Source organism: Lepisosteus platostomus, chromosome 1, assembly GCF_059453375.1.
Source record: "Lepisosteus platostomus isolate fLepPlt1 chromosome 1, fLepPlt1.hap1, whole genome shotgun sequence".
Classification (NCBI taxonomy): domain Eukaryota; kingdom Metazoa; phylum Chordata; class Actinopteri; order Semionotiformes; family Lepisosteidae; genus Lepisosteus; species Lepisosteus platostomus.
In genome coordinates, this window is record NC_142611.1 from 77,454,189 (window position 1) to 77,471,741 (window position 17,553).

General features: G+C 46.1%; 2 protein-coding genes across 11 annotated transcripts in view; one reads left to right on the top strand and one right to left on the bottom strand.

Moving 5' to 3' along the window:
• Nucleotides 1–13,896, bottom strand: part of zfyve28 (zinc finger, FYVE domain containing 28) — a 162,495-nt gene extending 148,599 nt beyond the window's left edge. For all 3 annotated transcript variants that reach the window (XM_088638106.1, XM_088638097.1, XM_088638089.1), the window contains exon 1: nucleotides 13,761–13,896. In XM_088638106.1, coding sequence (XP_088494232.1) covers nucleotides 13,761–13,799 — 39 coding nt within the window. In that variant the 5' untranslated portion in view covers nucleotides 13,800–13,896. The remainder of the gene's footprint in view (nucleotides 1–13,760) is intronic.
• Nucleotides 13,855–17,553, top strand: part of cfap99 (cilia and flagella associated protein 99) — a 62,488-nt gene continuing 58,789 nt past the window's right edge. For 2 of the 8 annotated variants that reach the window (XM_088638111.1, XM_088638138.1), the window contains exons 1-3: nucleotides 13,855–13,994; nucleotides 14,131–14,332; nucleotides 16,231–16,356. In XM_088638111.1, coding sequence (XP_088494237.1) covers nucleotides 14,312–14,332; nucleotides 16,231–16,356 — 147 coding nt within the window. In that variant the 5' untranslated portion in view covers nucleotides 13,855–13,994; nucleotides 14,131–14,311. The other 6 variants (XM_088638126.1, XM_088638117.1, XM_088638132.1 and 3 more) reach the window with 6 other exon arrangements.

The window sequence follows — 17,553 nt, forward strand, 5'->3', positions numbered from 1 at the left end:
TAGGAGGCCATGATTGGTAAGGGCCAATGGGAAATTTGGCCAGGACTCCGGGGTTACACCCCTACGCCCTGGGATTTTTAATGACCACCGAGAGTCAGGACCTCGGTTTTACGTCTCATCTGCAGGACGGCGCCTGTTTACAGTATACTGTCCCCATCACTTTACTGGGGCATTAGGACCCACATGGACGGCAGGGTGAGCGCCCCCTGCTGGCCCCACTGACACCTCTTCCAGCAGCAACCTTAGTTTTTCCCAGGTTTGCAGCCAGCAGCTCTTCAGAACAAGGTGGCTGCTAATTTTCTTTAAAAAAAAAAAGAAAGCTAATTGCAAATCTGCCTCTTTCCAGAGTCCTTCATTCTGTCTTCCTTCCCCGGACACTTCCTGGCACATCCACTAGAACTACTGAGCCAGAGCCAAGATGCAAAGGCAACAACCCGTGTGCCTTTTCACTCTCCTTTCTGATCTATTGCGCAATACTGCGTGTGGCCGAGCATTCTGGGGCCCTGATCATAATTTGTCTCGGGCAGCATCAGTGGCTCTTCAAGCACCCTGAAAGTTCAGCAGACAATAGCGCTCTTGTCATCCAGTCTGTGATCACCCTGCCAAGCCCAGCGACATTCTGAATCCAGCCGCGCAGCACATTAGGAAGAAATCTGGAACATCAGCTTTATCTTTTTCACCAAGTACAGCAAAAAAAAACCAACAACAACAGCCACACATTCAGCACACTTTCTACAGTGTGATGAAAATTAAGTATGCCAGATTTTATGTTTTTTATATATTAACAATTATGACCTTAACCTAGACCTCACCAAGTCCTAATTAGTAGATAAAACTAACCTCATTTGACAAATAACACAGAAACAAAACGACTTAGTCATTATTTTTTTTTAAATCAGCCAGCATTCAACATCTGTGTGTGAAAAACTCAGTGCACCCTTAGCGTTACCTTCTGAAGGAAGAAAGTATTTTAGAATCAATTGCATCAAAACATTAACATCGAGTCTACCACGAATTCCACACTATACCAGTATTCTAGAGGAACCTGTGAGTGACATGCAACAGGACAATGATCCAAAACACTCAAACATATCTACAACACAGCAACATAATGGCTCAAAAAGTAGAAATTAACCAACAGCAGGAGAAGGTCCTCAAATCAATAACCTACCAGCAATCAAACAAGAAGGACAGGCTGATTAACCTACTTTCTTTATGTTCTTAGAACAACCTATGGGTCACACAGTATCATTGGATTTAGCTTCTTACTTGCTCTAAAAAACAATCTCTTTTCACAAACTGCAGCCCAGATTGTTGTCATAGAAAGCAATAAGAGAGCAAATTTGGTTCAAAGGTAAGCAAGAATTTGCCATACTTTCTAAACAAATTGGATTTTCATATTTTCCATCTCAGGTGAATGATCCTGAGATTATGCTCATTCCATGATGAAAAAGGGCAAGGAACTGACTGCATCCTTATTTTAAATGTTAGAGGAACGATGTTGCCAAGAGCAGGTGGGCTTTTATGTCTACACTGGTGCTACACAGACATTGACAGCATCTCTACCTTGTAGCCTGATTGTGTCAGATCTACGCAAGGTCGGGCATTGTGACAACATGCTTGAAGCAGGGTATTTTTTAAACCTGTGACTGAAAGGAAAAACAGGTAAACACAAGACTGAATGAGAAAGCATATGAATTAAAGACATCAGTCAGAGATTAACAGTCCGGCTGGAATGAAGACACAGGGGCTCCAGAATTGCCAAACCAATGCAAGGGACGCTTTATGTCTAACATGGCTGCATTTTTAGTTTTTCTTGTTTGGATTTTTCGAAAATGTAGTATTTTCAGCGAACTGCCTGTGAATTTTCACTGCCATCCTGCAGCTGTAATATACCCAGACAGAACGGCAGTCCCCGGGAGAACTGTCTGCATGATCCATGAGGAACACATTATTTCCCAGCGCTGCCTGGTGAGGAATAATATTCACCACCTTCAGACTCGTAAAGCCACATGCCCTTTTATTTAGTAGGCCTGTCTGTGCGTGACTATTCATAGTAACCCGTCGGCAAAGAAAAATCCTCACCTACACTAAAAATGCTCATTGTGCCCATGGTGTCAAGGTCTTGATCTCTTTATACTAATAAAGGTAAAGAGGACTTTTTTATTAGGAGATCCCAATGGTACTACATAGCCTCCTCTGCATAATCAACAATGCCACCTCCTGCACATTTCGTGAGACTCCACTCAAAGCGCTGTACAGGTCATGGGGACTCCCCTCCACCACCACCAGTGTGCAGCCCCACCTGGATGATGTGACGGCAGCCCATACTGCGCTCACAGTACACTCAACACACAGCAGCTAGCAGTGGGGAGCAGAACAGGGTGATGAAGCCAGTTCAGAGATGGGGATAATTAGGAGGCTAGGATTGGTAAAGACCAGCTGGAAATTTGACCAGGACACCAAGGTAACACTCCTGCTCTTTCCGAGAACCGCCCTGGGATTTATAATGACCACGGAAAGTCAGGATCCCAATTTGACATCTCATCTGAAGGACGGCACACTCTTTACAGTATAGTGTCCCCGTCATTGTAATGGGGCATTAGGGTAAGCACTCCCTACTGGCCTCTCCTCTTCCAGCAGTAAACCTGAGCTTTCCCTGTTGTGCTATCAGAGCAACTGTCCGCACGCTCAGACATTCTAATCCCCAGCCTTTAATGGCCCCATTCACTGCCAGATGGCTTGCAGCAAGGCCATCACCTTGAGGCCTGATCTCATCAAATTTCAGAAGCTCAGCAAGATCCAGGAGGTTGGCACTCTACACTCGAACCGGAGTCTCCAAGCCAATGAGTGACTGGGGACACAGTACTCCAGGAGCTGTCATCCCTCTGCTAAGACTTTTGAACTCGGGTCACGACTGCTTGTTCATTACCAATCCCCTGGTGTCCTGGCTAGCTTCATTTCACTCTAGACTTGTACAATAGAGCCTACCTGTACTGCACTCTTAATTCAATTGGTGAAACAATTTCCTACATCTGCTGTGTAGTGGGTTAACTGGTCCCTAATAGATAAGATCACTGTATTAGCCATATAGAATTTCCTGTATTAGGAATTTGTCTATTTGCATACCCCAGCTTGCTCTCCATGAGCCACACAGACAAGGAGAGAAGCTGGGGGTCAGAGCGCAGGGTCAGCCATTGACACGGCGCCCCTGGAGCAGTTGGGGTGAAGGGCCTTGCTCAGGGGCCCTACGCAGTAGGATTCCTCTGCTGGCCGTTGGATTTGAACCGGCGCAGATCCTTAGCCACAGAGCCACAGCCCCAGAGTAATGGCTTCTTCGTTAGCTACCAGGTAGTCCTGCACACCATTGGTGGACAAAGTACTGTAGGTCAAAGTAAGTCATGTAAAGCTCACTGGGATCCTTTGGGATGAAAAGAGAAGCACAAATAAGGATGGACTATGACACACCATGTACAGCACACCATGGTGGGATTGCTGTGGATTACCGTGGTCACAGCATCCTGGGACGCTCGAAATGCTGGTATGGGATGTGGGTGAATGCGGGATCTGCCATGGCTTGTCGAATTCACCTTATTTATTTACAGGCGTGGGAGAGAATAAGGACCACAAATATCCACTGTGTAAAACACTGGGGATGGAGGCTGCGTTCTGAGCTCTCTGGGAAACTGGAGGAGTTGAGCTAAATTGACTCAAGGCTCACAGCCTGCTGTTAATGTCTAAACGCCACAGGATGCAAAGACGTAGCCTCCAGCAGAATAAACACGGACAGAACGGAGAGCTTGAACACAACTATTAACGCGGTCGGTGAGTAACAGTGCATATGTACAGTATCTAGCCCTAACCGATAAGAACAGATCAAACATAAACACGTTAGGCTCGGCTGTGGCTAACACCTTCTCAACTTAATTAAAACCTACATGAATCATTTATCCTTTTTAATCAAACCCATGCTCTGAAAAACGCTTGTGCTCAGCGTTAATTAACAAATATGGAGTGTCCGCATCTCATCAAACTGATTTCTGTGATAGCTGATTGAAGTAAAGGCTCATTATCTGAGCTCAGTCTCTGCAGTAAGGAAAGGTGGGGACTAAGTACTGATTGAAGTACTTTGAAATAGACTAGATCACCTGATGTAACCATTATTCTAGCCATCTATATGACACTCTTGTTGGTTTTCTTCTGATCGTCTTGTAGTTTGTCAAATATCCCAGTAAAACCCAGTATCCGAGAGGGTGATTCAAAGCTGAATAGTGACAGGAAACATTTAAGCTTTGCACTGCTTCTACAATGAACATTTCAGTGAGGTGCAGTGCAAACTGGCTTCCCGTTTAAACTTCCTGGCTATGATATTTACAGCATGCTGAAAGTATGTTTTTACCAGAATAGATCATCACAAGCAATACTAAGAGCCCATTTCAAAGCACATAAAATGCAAAAAAATAAACTAAGCAACAGGACAGTGCAGATGTTATAAAACTCTCTTTAACTCAGGTCATCAAAAGCTTTATTAGTAAGGGTATTCATTACTGAAGTATACTCAATACTGCTCCCATAGAGAAGTAGGAAAAAACCAGAGGCAAGAAAACCATAAAAAAGAAAGACTATATGAAAGTCATCTTACTACACCGAATAAATTGTAGATCATAATCCTGAAGTGGAAATAGACATTAAATATCCTGGTAACTTTGAAATGACCAGTGCAAACGTTTCAAATTACAGAAATTATATCTATAAAAGAATCCCAGATGGGGAAAAGAATCCCATTCGCTAACAACATAGAATCACATGACTGACCAGTTTTGAGAGAACCTGAACACAAGCAAGAGCAAAATAGAGGACAGACACACCGCAGGTAACACAGCAGGCAAAGAGAAGCGCAGTAACAGCCAGTGGGCGGGAGGGATGAGCAATCTCCGCAGGGCTGGCGGGGTCACGGGGGAGCCAGAGGCTCTCCTGGCAGGCACCCAGCAGGATGCACCCCGGACGGGCACACACAGACACATACACGCACACACTCTCACACCAGGGCCAGTTTTCCCAGAAGGCAATTAACCTACCAGCATGCCTTCAGACTGTAGGAGAGAACCAGAGCACCCAGAGGAAACCACGCAGACAGAACCCCGGGGACCGAACCCAGGGTCCCGGCACCGCAGGGCACCAGCGCTAAATACAGTGCCACTGTGCTGCCTTGGCAGGTCAGGATTTTGTAGGATTGCGCTTTTGTTTCAGGAAAGTGGAAAGCCTTGAACATCTGTTCATTAGCTGTCCCTCACAGATGAAGGTGATCGTCCTCCACGAGCCCAGAGGCGACTGGTCAGAGCAGTGTGGGACCTGCACTCTCTCTGAATCAGGATCAGCCGTGGGTTTTACCCACTCAGGTAAACTGGGAGAACACCCAATGTCGCAAATGAGGCTCAGGTGGCCTCCACAGCGTTAAAATCAAACTCTTCCTGCTTGTGCAACGCGCCGTGTAACATTCAATATCGGAGGAAAAGCCTGCTTTTGCCAGAGTCACTTCTGACAGCTTCAGGGGGAAGACATAAAATTAATCAGTTAATTTCCTCCATACACAGAATTTTTTCAAATACATTATTTCCATCCTATTCTGTGCACCTAGCTTTCCTGTTTAATACAGGTGTTTAAGTTTTCTATACATTAAAAAATTCGGCAATGTCCCTGTAGCAGAGACTTGCTTACAACAGATAAATGAGGAAAGAAAGACTGCTGGCCAACTGTACACAACCGGCGCCGTACACAGAGCTGGGGAACTTGAGAGGCATCCAGCTTGTATTTCAGCACGAAAGCTACCAGATTCCTACCTTCTCCCAGGGAAGGGGCCTGCTGCCCCCAGGGCTTGCTGGCGTGTGCAAACTGCTGCAGCAGATCAGAGCGGACAGTCTTCTGATCTTCTCGGATTGCGCCTTAGAGGGCAGTAAGATTGTGCCTCGGGGGCAGAGCTTGCAGTTTACATCCCGGTGTAACGGGAAGAGTGAAAAACCATGATCCCAGCAGAGCAAAGCACATAGGATTTGCTGCTGAGCGCATTACCTTCCATGACAGGACCCCAGCACGCGGGCTTTCTAAACTGTTCATCCTGGGCGCGCAATCGCTGATGCAGTAAGACTCCACTGACCAGCAGCACTCACCCAACCCACCCCCTCCTATTAACGCCCTATTTTAAACCAGCAAAAGCAAGTGCTTACCTTGAGCTAATGTGTGCCAACTATGAATGACGTGAGTCTTTATTTAAGTGACTAATAAGGGTTTCCAGCTGCGGGTTCCGAGACCTGGGGTCTATGCTAATTCTGCACAATGAGACCCTAGTAATCCACATCGTTCCTGTGGCCCCCGGTTGAAATGTTTTGTCATTTCGCTTAACCGGTTCAGCTGCGTAGTTCACTGCATGTACTCTACCATGAGACGCAGGTCAGTAAGAAAGTTTAGAAGGTTTGGAGGTAGATAATATCCATACTGAGGTCATTCAAGCTCACAGGGCAAGAGCCTATCCTGGTTTCCAAGGCTTTGAGCAGACAGAAAACACATGACTCCTCCCCTGGACGAGACCAGTCACACATTGAAAGGGGTTGGGGGTTATCGGCATTTTTTTTCTATACATTACTAATTACTATTAATCTTATTTGGCTAACACTTTTTTCTTCCACAAGGCAATGTATATATGGATCTATTTAAACACCTGGGCATTCTAGTGAAACAATTCATGCACAGTTCCTTGCTCAAGGTAACAACAGTGGTGTTTCAGCTGGGATTTAAAACCACAACCTTCCAGGTTCAAGTCCAGGACACTGACCACACTGCTGCTCAATTAGTACCTCTGACCTTTTTTTTTCCCCAATTATTTTTCTCCCCAAGGATGCCCAGTTGTTATTCATTTTACACCCCCCTGCTGTCACTCTTAACAAGCAGGAAGGATAGAAGCTTCATGAGTTCCTTTGCAATTAAGGTAATCTTTGAAGTCAGTGGAGTACGTTCCCTGCGTTATCATTACATTCTCTCCAGATACCCAATCAATTGAGTTGAAGGCAAACAATCGTGTTGAGAATCAATACCACCAAAGAATTCAGTTTTATTCTAAAGCACGTTGACACAGACACTGAAGTGTGCTTTCTTCAGGTCACCTGCCAAGATCTCAGATCAAAAAATGACTTGACAGTAGTGTGTTAAAAAATAAACACTAAGATTCATCAGTAGGTCTCTCCAGCCATTCCAACACATTTCATTTCAGCAAGGGAGAAGGAGCTCACATAGAAACAATGAAAAGTTAAATAGTTTTTCCTTCAGCTTAAAACTATGGGTCTAGGAGCTTTCTGGTGTTGCTCCATTTGCTGGGGGTGAAGGGATCAGTACCTGTACAAAACATGGTACAGAGAAAGCTTGTCCATTCTTCTGGCAGATAGACAAGCACTCATCGAAAAGAAGCTGTTCTGTCAAGACGCAGCTGGTGTTCGTGCTGGGGGAGGGCACTTCATCGGCCAAGCTCTTAAAAGACAAAGAGTTAGCTAAGTGAGTCAGCCACAGCCTAGCTGTAGCAGATTTTCTACAGGGTGAGAAGCCAAAGTAACGGTTACGAAGAGGTCGGGTTCTTCTCTGAACCTGAGCACTGGAATTTTGAACATCCCGAGAGAATGCCAGTGTCAAATCCCCATGAGATCATAAAATCACCCACACTTCACGGTTGACCCCAGACCACGTTCTTTTTTTCCCCAGTTCCATCTGTTCTAACACACAATAAAAGCCTATGAAATCCATGCAGGGCGCTTGCAGAGGGATCATTAGTGCCCTGGTGGAGACAGCCGCTCGTGCGCAGGAGACACCCGGCCTCCTCCAGTTTCGCCAGGAGACGGCACCCTGCGTGCCTCACAGGGCTGGCGCTGCCAAGCTGACCACATGGAGGAAGACTCTCCATCATTATTGCTGCTATCAAGCATGATTTCCAACTCTTTCTAGCAGTATGTAACTGAAAAAGAAAAGGCCGTTTTTTAATAACTGAAAAAGAAAAAGGCCGTTTTCATCTGCGCTGCAGACAAGAGGCCGCCTACGTCCTGCGAAAGCAGGTCTCCAAGCCAGCCGGCCTGTCTGCTGACGGGCAGCAGCAGGACAGGTCAGATGTGCAGTATGTCTTCAGCCCCCAAGGTCAGGCGAGGTCACGATCTGCTTTACTTCCCCAAATACTAGAGCTACAGAAATGCAGGGAAGCAGGAACACTGAGTGGTCTTCAGCGCGAGGTGAAAATGAATGGGAGACGCATGCCGTATACAATAACACCAGAATCATGCAAGTGTTAAATAAAACTGACAGTCAGCTTTGCTCTCCCATCTCAGAGCTCGCTCATTGTCATGGCCAAGTTCACGTTCAAAACACATCCCGTGTCACCTGATAAGGTGCGACAGCAATGCGCTAATTCCATTCTTCCGCAGATATGACGGAGCCCTTCTGGAGATAAAAAAACACATGAGTCAGTATCACCGGGACCTGCAGCCACGTGTCACAGAGCGCGAGATAAACACGCAACATGCTTTACAACACAGGCAAAATGGCCATGAAATCAATCCCAAAAGCTAAACACGGAACGTTTTTATGTAATAAATACACTGATATTTAATAAATACATTTTAGCCAATGCATTTTGTCAGCAATTGGTCAAATGAAGTTTGTATTAGCATGACACTACAAACTCCATAAACACGATGATTAGTTATTGTGAAATCTGATCAGCTACTGATTTACAGGCAGCTCAGATGACAATCGTAAACTTCAAAAGGCGGTCCTGTCCCGCAATGAACCTAAATGATCCCCCGCCTTTCATTACGGAAACATGTGGTGTACTGTAGGACGAGTGTTAACTTTAGCAGCACAACGTCAGGCAGAACATTCACGGTCAGGAGTTCCACAGACTCGGAATAAGCCCATCAGTTGACCTGACAATGTTTTGGCAATGAGCCCAGATTCAACTGAGAGGGGAAAAAAATCCATGTCCCTTTTAAGCAAAAAAGAAAATGGCAAAATACCTTGCTATATGAGCAAATCTCCCAGCCTATTCAGCATTCTAAATGCAACATTTTACACCTAGCAGAAATAAACAAAATAAAGTCTGTTTTGCATAGTCAAATGCATATTTATGCTTATTATGGAGGTACATTAACACAAATGACTGGAGGACTATGGAGAGGGAACAAAATGAGAAAAATGCTTCCAGAGTCATTTTCAAACCTTGCAGGACAAATATGTTTCCAGTTTTATGAAAGTCTTTCAGGGTGCAAAATCTAGCAAGAAGCAATTGTGTTTTTTATTGTAGCATCTGCTTTTATTTTTTATGCATTATTAAAGATTTCCCTCTGTATTTATCTGTGTACTTTCCTTGAAATTACCTATAACAAAATAACCTCTGACTGATGGCACAGGAATTTTTGTCTCTTTAAAAAAAACATGGTATTTTAGCTCGCCCTGAATATAAAAAGTGGAATATGTTTTCCACTTGAGTCAAAGAACTTGAATGTGGCCCTAAAGATCATCTTAAAAAACAATGCAATCATATAGGAAAACTCTTGACTATTTCAGGATACTTTCTAGACATTATACAGTCATCAATTTTCTGAATTACCAAACATTTTTCTCATATTGTACTTCAAAAGAAAACTGAACTTCATATTGCTCTTCTGTCTTCTTGATCAGCAAGACTATGCTCCTCCTTTAATTAACAGTTTAGCACAGAAATCAAAAGCTCAGATTGACCATGAAACCAATGGAATCCAATGGGTTCTGACAGAGTAGCTCTGTCCACTGGATGAAGTTCATTTGGGAGTACGACCCGAAGTGTCAGGAGTGACAATGCAGACTATTTTTAAGTCACATTTAACAACAGCAAACGTTTCCAAACAGAAAGAAAAACCAATCGCCTAAGTCTGGTGTATACGCTTACAAATTATTCATTTATTGCTTTTTTTAAAGGTATAATGTTAAAATGTCCAAGGGAGTTGGGCAGCCAGTTGGGCTTGGACTTCTAGAGGTGTTTTTTCTCCTTACTAAGGAGTTTATGGTTCCTCTCCTTACAGTTGGGGGTTCAGGTATTCATACAGTATGTCAGTGATCCAGGTTCCTTCGTTAAAAGCTGTGGAGTGGATGAACTCCAGGCTCAACTAAATCAAGTCAGGGTACCGCATCCTCCTTGTTCAGCTATTCGTGACATGGAGAAAGATGAGATTGAGACATTACTCAAGTGAAACAGTGGTGTTTTTGGACATTTAAGTGGTGTTAAATTTGGGTCGTTAGCCCCCATTAAAGATCTGATTCAGGATGATTTAAGAAGAGTCCCCAGGGATTCAGATGACTGCTGAGGCCCTGGGTTCACTTCCTGGGTGCTGTCTGTGTGGAGTTTGTATGTTCTCCCTGTGTCTGCATGGCTTTTCTCCAGGTACTCAAGTTTCCTGCTACAGTCTTCTCCTCTGTCCTCTTCTGGTCTCTTCTGTTCTATATTCACAACATGCTTGGCCACTTGCTTTGTTAAGCGCCTTGGGGCAACCTTGTTGTGAAAGGTGCTATATGAAAATAAATTGAACTGAAATTCAACATTCTCAAAAGACTGTGACGGTATCAAGCCAGAAGACTTCTTCAGAATGGAAGAAACACATTCAGTCACAAACCAGAGGACATAAGAGGAATGACGCTGTATGGAAACATATGGAAACCCCTTTCACACTTGTTTCACATTGTGTCCTGAAGGAGTCCTTTGACAGTCAGCTACCTCCTTAAAATATTCAATCGTATTCACAATTTGTTTTGGGGGGGGACATTAATTTCTAATACCAAGCCTACTGTAGTTTTTCACTAAATTGCAATAGGCTACTTAAATTTAAAGTCTAATTGCTTACATTTGTTGCGTTTTGTGCACTTAGGAGGAGATCCTTCACAACTGGGCCAACAGTCCCGAAACACAGCAGGTCAGGCAGACGGTCGAGAAATGACTTCGCAAGCTGAATGAAAGCAGACTTTAGTGAGGCCAATCTCTAAGAGCCCAGAGCAGGTTTTCACCAGAACCTCAGTTTTAACACCCTCTGCACTTATAAACATCCTCCTGGGTTGTCTGATAACCGAACAACCGGGAACCCAATTCAACGTCTCATCGGAAGCACAGGGCCTCCACCCACAGCACAGTGTCCACCATCACCAAGCTTTCTTCAGGGAAACTTTAGTTCACAGTGAAGAGCACCACCTACTGGTCCACAACAGGTGCACCTGACAAGGGCACCCTGGTTTTTCTAGAAGCTTACACATCCCTGCACTGACAGAGCCCTGCCTTAGTTTCGCAGATCTGCCATGGACAGGCTATGGGGTGCTAGGGAAATCTGCTGTCACAAAACAGCCTGTAAATCCTGCAGGCGCATAAATGCATCCCCACATAAAGCCATCAATTATTTTTAGCACTAACACAAGAAATCCTCTTTTTACTTGCGTCAGTGTTTCTTTTTATACGCAGAGGCGGCACAGAAGTAGGTTCTTCTGTGTTTTTGGTACCAGTCCTGCGGTGGACACGGACTCTCCCGACACGTTGTGCGCGCCTAGCGGGTTAGATAGATAAATAAGACTTTATTGATCCCGAGGGGAAACTGAGGCGTTACAGCAGCCCAGCCCAAGACAAGCAAGACAGACGTCAGAACAGACTAAAATTAAAATAAGTACGGTAAAACAATACTACTGTATTGTTACTGTAAAACAACAAAATATATTCAAAAATGCGCATAGGTTTATACAGATTGAATGTGTTACAGTATAAACAGTATATTAATTACCAGACCGCCACTGCAGGGTATATTAGGGTTTCAAAGGTGAAGGCACACGCTGTGTGGCAAAAGACAAAGTTCAGTGGAGCAGTAGACCGTGTGGTCGTAAACAGACGTTTCCCACCAAAACAAGCTCTTGCTGAACAGTGCGGTTCGTTAATACCAATGTGAAAAGCAAGCTGACCTTACTTCCTCTGATCAAGAAACAGATCTGCTTTAACAGAGTATTAAACAAGAGCCATTTAAAAGCCTTTCCCCGGATTAAAGAAGTTTAACAACACGAAAGTACGATCAGGGAACTGCAAAACTAAAATCATCCCCTTCAGAACTTTGTTATACAATATACTTTTCGGGAATTCGTGTAGAGAATAGGATTTTCTTTTCTTGCTATGGGACTTTTCTCTATTGTGAAGCAGTGATTTACTTTGCGGCTCAGCCGCGGGTGAAATCTATTGCCTGTCAACCGGATTGCCACGAAAATCGTTAAAACAAAATCCGCAATCCTGAAACCTCGTGCTTCCCAACTGGTTTGATAAAAAGTCTGACAAAACTCTGGCAGTCTCCCGTAAATTATGACAGCTACTGTACAGTTGTGTAGGCTTTATCGCCCGTCTGGCTGGGGATTTTGCAGCTTTTAAGACTCCAGTCCAAACATCCTGGAAACGGGACACAACGTAGTTCTGGCTCAGACTTGGACATCACGCCTACAGAAACGAGCGAAGCAGCGATACAATCCATAAATACAGCCTTAATCGGAAAACAACTGTATTTTTTTTTCTTTACTAGGACGACCCATAACACAATATTTCCTCGCCAAACAAAATACGCATGACACGCTGGTGGCGCAGCTAAGTCAAGCGCGGTGAAGACGCACCGTTTAATTAACGCGCCCGGCTAATGACAAGCGAACCGCAGCCCAGACAACAGACACAAGGCCACCTGGGCAGGCGGTAAAGCCCCACACACACACACACACCGGCAGCCGCCTCGCCTGCTTCAGCGGGTGACCCACTTGAGGCGAGCTGGGAGGAAACTACTCACACGCAAGGAGGCATCGGGGGGGAAAAAAAAACCCAACCTCTCCGCCCTCGGCGACGGGTGGCTGGGTGGCTGAAACGCGTCGGCCGGACCTCAGCGGGGCTGCTCGGCCATCATAAAGCTGACCAGCGCGCCGGTCCAAACTCCGGCGCCCAGACGGACCGGGCTGTCAGCACCAGCACCACAGCACACCGGGGGCTAGGAGGAGACTCGGGGACTCGGCTCTGAATGAAAGCAACGCCCTGGGACTGGACTAGCAAGTCCAGGAAAGGATTAAAAACAAAAACATCCCACAGAGCTGACTCCAGACGTCGAAGGGCACACAGTCCCAGTGTGAGCCATCACTCGCCTTAAGTACAACTCTTGATTAAAACGACGTTGGCGGAACCTGTGCGGATCGTAACCCCGCAGCATGAAACCCACCTTCGGCTGCGACCGCAACAGAGATCGACAGGATCACTAAGGAGCATTTAATTTACCCTCCCCAATACGACACTTTCACTACTAGATGAATTTTCTCTTCTTCTCCTTCTTCTTCGTGAAGTTGGGAGCTGTTGGTTTTCTTTTCTCGCTCTCCCGAGCACAGCGACAGGCGACAGCAGGAGTTTGCGAGCCGGAGCCGAGCCGGGAAGGGGGTCGGCGACACGGCACCGCAGGTCCAAGACCGGACGGGAGAACAGGACTAGCACCGCGGGCACTCCGCTACGGGACGGCGTGTGTCCTAAACGTGACGCGCCACCACTTTCACTCGCACCCCGACAGGCGACCTGAACTTTCCTTTTTGACACAGCTCCCATCGCAACAGCGCCGTGCGTGTGCATCGCAGAACACGGGTTTTAAACAGCACCCATCACGCCCGAGCTTAAAAAAACAACCCAAAGAAAGAGAAGTACCCGCCAAGCTCACCTTCGGCTTGTACAGCCACTTTCTGAATCTGTTCATCATTCCCTCGGCTCCTTCCTCCCTCCCTCTGCCGAGCGCGTCTCCGCCGCTCCTGGGCTGTAACTTCTGGGCTGACGTCCTCGCAGCCGGCGGAGCCTGACAATGCAGTAATATCCGTGCGCCCGGGTCGATCCACGTCCACGCCGATCCGGCTCCCCGGGGCTGTCTCCGGGCGGGCGCTATTCCTCCATGCCCGCGGTGGGGTGAGCGCTGGCCGCCGAGTCTCCTCACACTGCCGCCGTGCCCGAGCGAGCGAGCGATTCGCGCAGGGCTCGCCTGTGTCTCCGGCTGGGTGTCAATCTCTCTCTCTCTCTCTCTCGCTCTGACACCACAGCCTGCTCCCCGCCGCCCCCCTTCCCCACCTCGCGTGTTTCCGATCTCCGTACCTGCGCACTGCACGGCGCTGAAAGACAGGAAGCAGCTGTCAGAGCCGGCCGGGAAGACGGGCGCCTCGCACGGCCAGTCAGAGGCGTGGGGCGGGCGGCGCAGCGCCGACTGCGATTGAGGGCCGCGGCATGACCGAGGACCGGACAGAAGTGTGTGTGTGTGTGGGGGGGGGAGTTCTTGGCATTGTTTTGTGCGTGTCTGCGTCTTGCCATCAGTCTAAATCAGAATCCACAGGCCTAAATTTCCAAACCCACAACACGAATGTGTCATTATGATCACATACGCACAGGCTCCCCTTTCCAGCGTATCGACCCGAGGCGTTCTCCGGTAACCATACGCACGGTTGCTAGGCGACACTCAAACACTGTTCCAGTTTGTCGTGGAGGCCGTGCGGCGTGGAAGTGGGGTTTTCTGTCGGATTTCGGGGTGTCGATTGCCACACCACTTGTCCCCCCTGCTGTAACTAGATGCAGGGCGCACACAGTTAACAACCGAGATCCTCCTCTCCATTCCCTTGGACGGTAAGGTACGAATATAACACTTCACTACTTTCCTAAATATGTCCCTGTCCGGACGCAGTAGTTCTGCTGGTGATGGTTTTATAAACTGCGCCTGCACTGGCGTGGTTTTATTAGTTTTGCATGTTTTGTTGTTCGATTTTCTTTTTCTTTCTCGTTGCCGCCTCAGCAGAGCATGTAATCTTTAACCGTTTTCTTAATTGGAAACATCGCTCGTCTGATCTTCAGTGGTTGCCCGTTGGCACCGTTTGATTTGATTTTTAATTGTGCTCCTCCACTGGTTAATTTAATCAAGTCATCTTGTCTATTCATCCATCCATCGGATGACCCTCAGGGTCGGGGGTGGTTGTCCACTATGAGCCCCGACCGTGAGTGATAAGGCAAACACGCGTGACATCTTCCTTCGTGGAGATCCAGACCGAGACCTTGTGCGGGACTCATGCTGCTGCCGCCTTGGTCCGCTAGATCAGCCATTGACTTACTCGTGGTACTACAGTACGTCTTCTTCAGCCTGAGGAAATAGACTTCAGAACCCACTGATGATATAGGACAGGGACAGCCCGTTTCAAAGATCAACAGACACCTACTGTCCATAGCTCCTGGAAGTTTTTAATTTACAGTGTTGGACTCAGTCGCACATATTTCACAGTGGGGCCTCTTACAGTTGGAGGTTCAGGTGTTCATATGTCAGTGATCCAGGTTCCTTTGTTAAAAGCTGAGGAGTGAATGAACTCCAGGCTCAACTAAATCAAGTCAGGGTACCGCATCCTCCTTGTTCAGCTATTCGTGACATGGAGAAAGATGAGATTGAGACATTACTCAAGTGAAACAGTGGTGTTTTTGGACATTTAAGTGGTGTTAAATTTGGGTCGTTAGCCCCCATTAAAGATCTGATTCAGGATGATTTAAGAAGAGTCCCCAGGGATTCAGATGACTGCTGAGGCCCTGGGTTCACTTCCTGGGTGCTGTCTGTGTGGAGTTTGTATGTTCTCCCTGTGCTTGCATGGCTTTTCTCCAGGTACTCAAGTTTCCTGCTACAGTCTAAAACATACTGGTAGATAAACAGGTTATCTTTGAAAACTGGCCCTGTTGTGAGTGTGTGTTTGTGTCTGTGTCTGCCCTGAGAGTGGACTGGCGTCCCATCCAGGGTGTATCCTGCCTCGTGCCTATTGCTTGCCAGGAGAAGCTCCAGCTCCTCCCATGATCCTGTATTGGAAAAAGCAGTTGGAAAACGGATGGATGGTTGATGTTTTACTGTAAAGTGGTTAACACAGGTAACATATCCTTTATGAAAACTAGATGATTGAATGGGAGTGCACTTTTTCTCTCCCTCGGACAGAAAGAAAACGTAGCCCTTGTAAATCAGAGCAAATGAGCCGAGAAACTATTTGAAAGCCGTGCGTGATTCTTTTGTTTGGAACACGCAAGGCACTTATACAACTGCGGAAGATTGGTTGGCACTGTGTCCGGCCAGTCCAGCCCTCAGGCAGGAGAATGAGATGCTTGTCCTGTGTCCTGCTTCCTCTCAGGCTTGGACACTGAAGATGACCACTTACAGGAGGCTGGTCAAGGAGGTGGTTCAGCTCCTTGGAAAGTTTGATCCCGAAAACCATTGCATTGAAACCTTCATAGAGGATGCCTCAACTACACTAAAGGTAAGGCATGCCTGTCTGCAAGTGTTTGACACCTGTTTTCTTGTCTGCCGTTATAAGTTTGCATTTGTATATATTTATAAATATATTTAAAAATTAATACTAATGCAACCTGTGCTCATTTCCTAAAGTAAGCCAGAGAACCATCACTCTGAACAAAGGCAGAGTCATGAGAGGGTTGCGCATCACCAGTCCTTATTGGAACCAAAGACCAAAGCCAGGAAGGGTGGCAGTTTAAAATGATTATGAATTTTTTGAAGTTATATAGCACTCGAGCCTCTACACAACTGATCAGATAGAGAAGTAAATAATTGCTTCACTGTTTGAATTCAGAAGGTTCTTTAGTGAGGTCACATAGTGCAAGCCAAGGGAAGATCGCCACCTACTGGTCCACCAACACAACTTGCACATCAACCCTATCCGGAATATCTTTGAGAGGTGTTTGAGAGAATTCACCACAGATAGACTGCTAACACCAGTGCCTTAGATAAGATAAGATCACTTTATTGGCCCTATACAATTTCTTGCATTAGGAATTTGTCTTTTCACATATTTTTCACATATCCCAGCTTGCTCTCCATGAGACACACAGACAGGGAGAGAAGCTTGGGTCAGAGCACAGGGTCAGCCATTGTACAGCACCCCTGGAGCAGCTGGGGTGAAGGGCCTTGCTCAGGAGCCCAACAGAGTAGGATTCCTCTGCCGGCTGTGGGATTTGAACTGGCAACCTTCCAGCCACAGGCACAGATCCCGACCCACAGAGTCACTGCTCCGCCCTTAGACTTGAAAACTCAAATGACTAAATTACAGGCTGAAGTCAGTCCTACAGATGTTTCTCTTCATCACAACACATCTGATTTTACATGATCATCTATATAAGCAACTTGTCCAGACATTTGTACTTCCCTTTTAGGATCATAGTGATGCTGACTGCAGAATGCATAACATTCTCTGAAGCTCTTCTGTGGGAGCTTGATGTCTTATATTATACCATTTGCCATAAGATTTATCACTGGTTCCCCTCATGATTCAGCATTATCATTTTTACTCTTTGATTTTGTCTTTTCTGCATATTGGACTAATGAGTCTCTTGTTGATTAACAGATCTTGAATTTGGAAAGCCTTTTACTAATGTTTTACTAGATGGCATGCTAGATTATTAGATTACTTACTAGATTTTCTGTGCCATTTTACAATTTA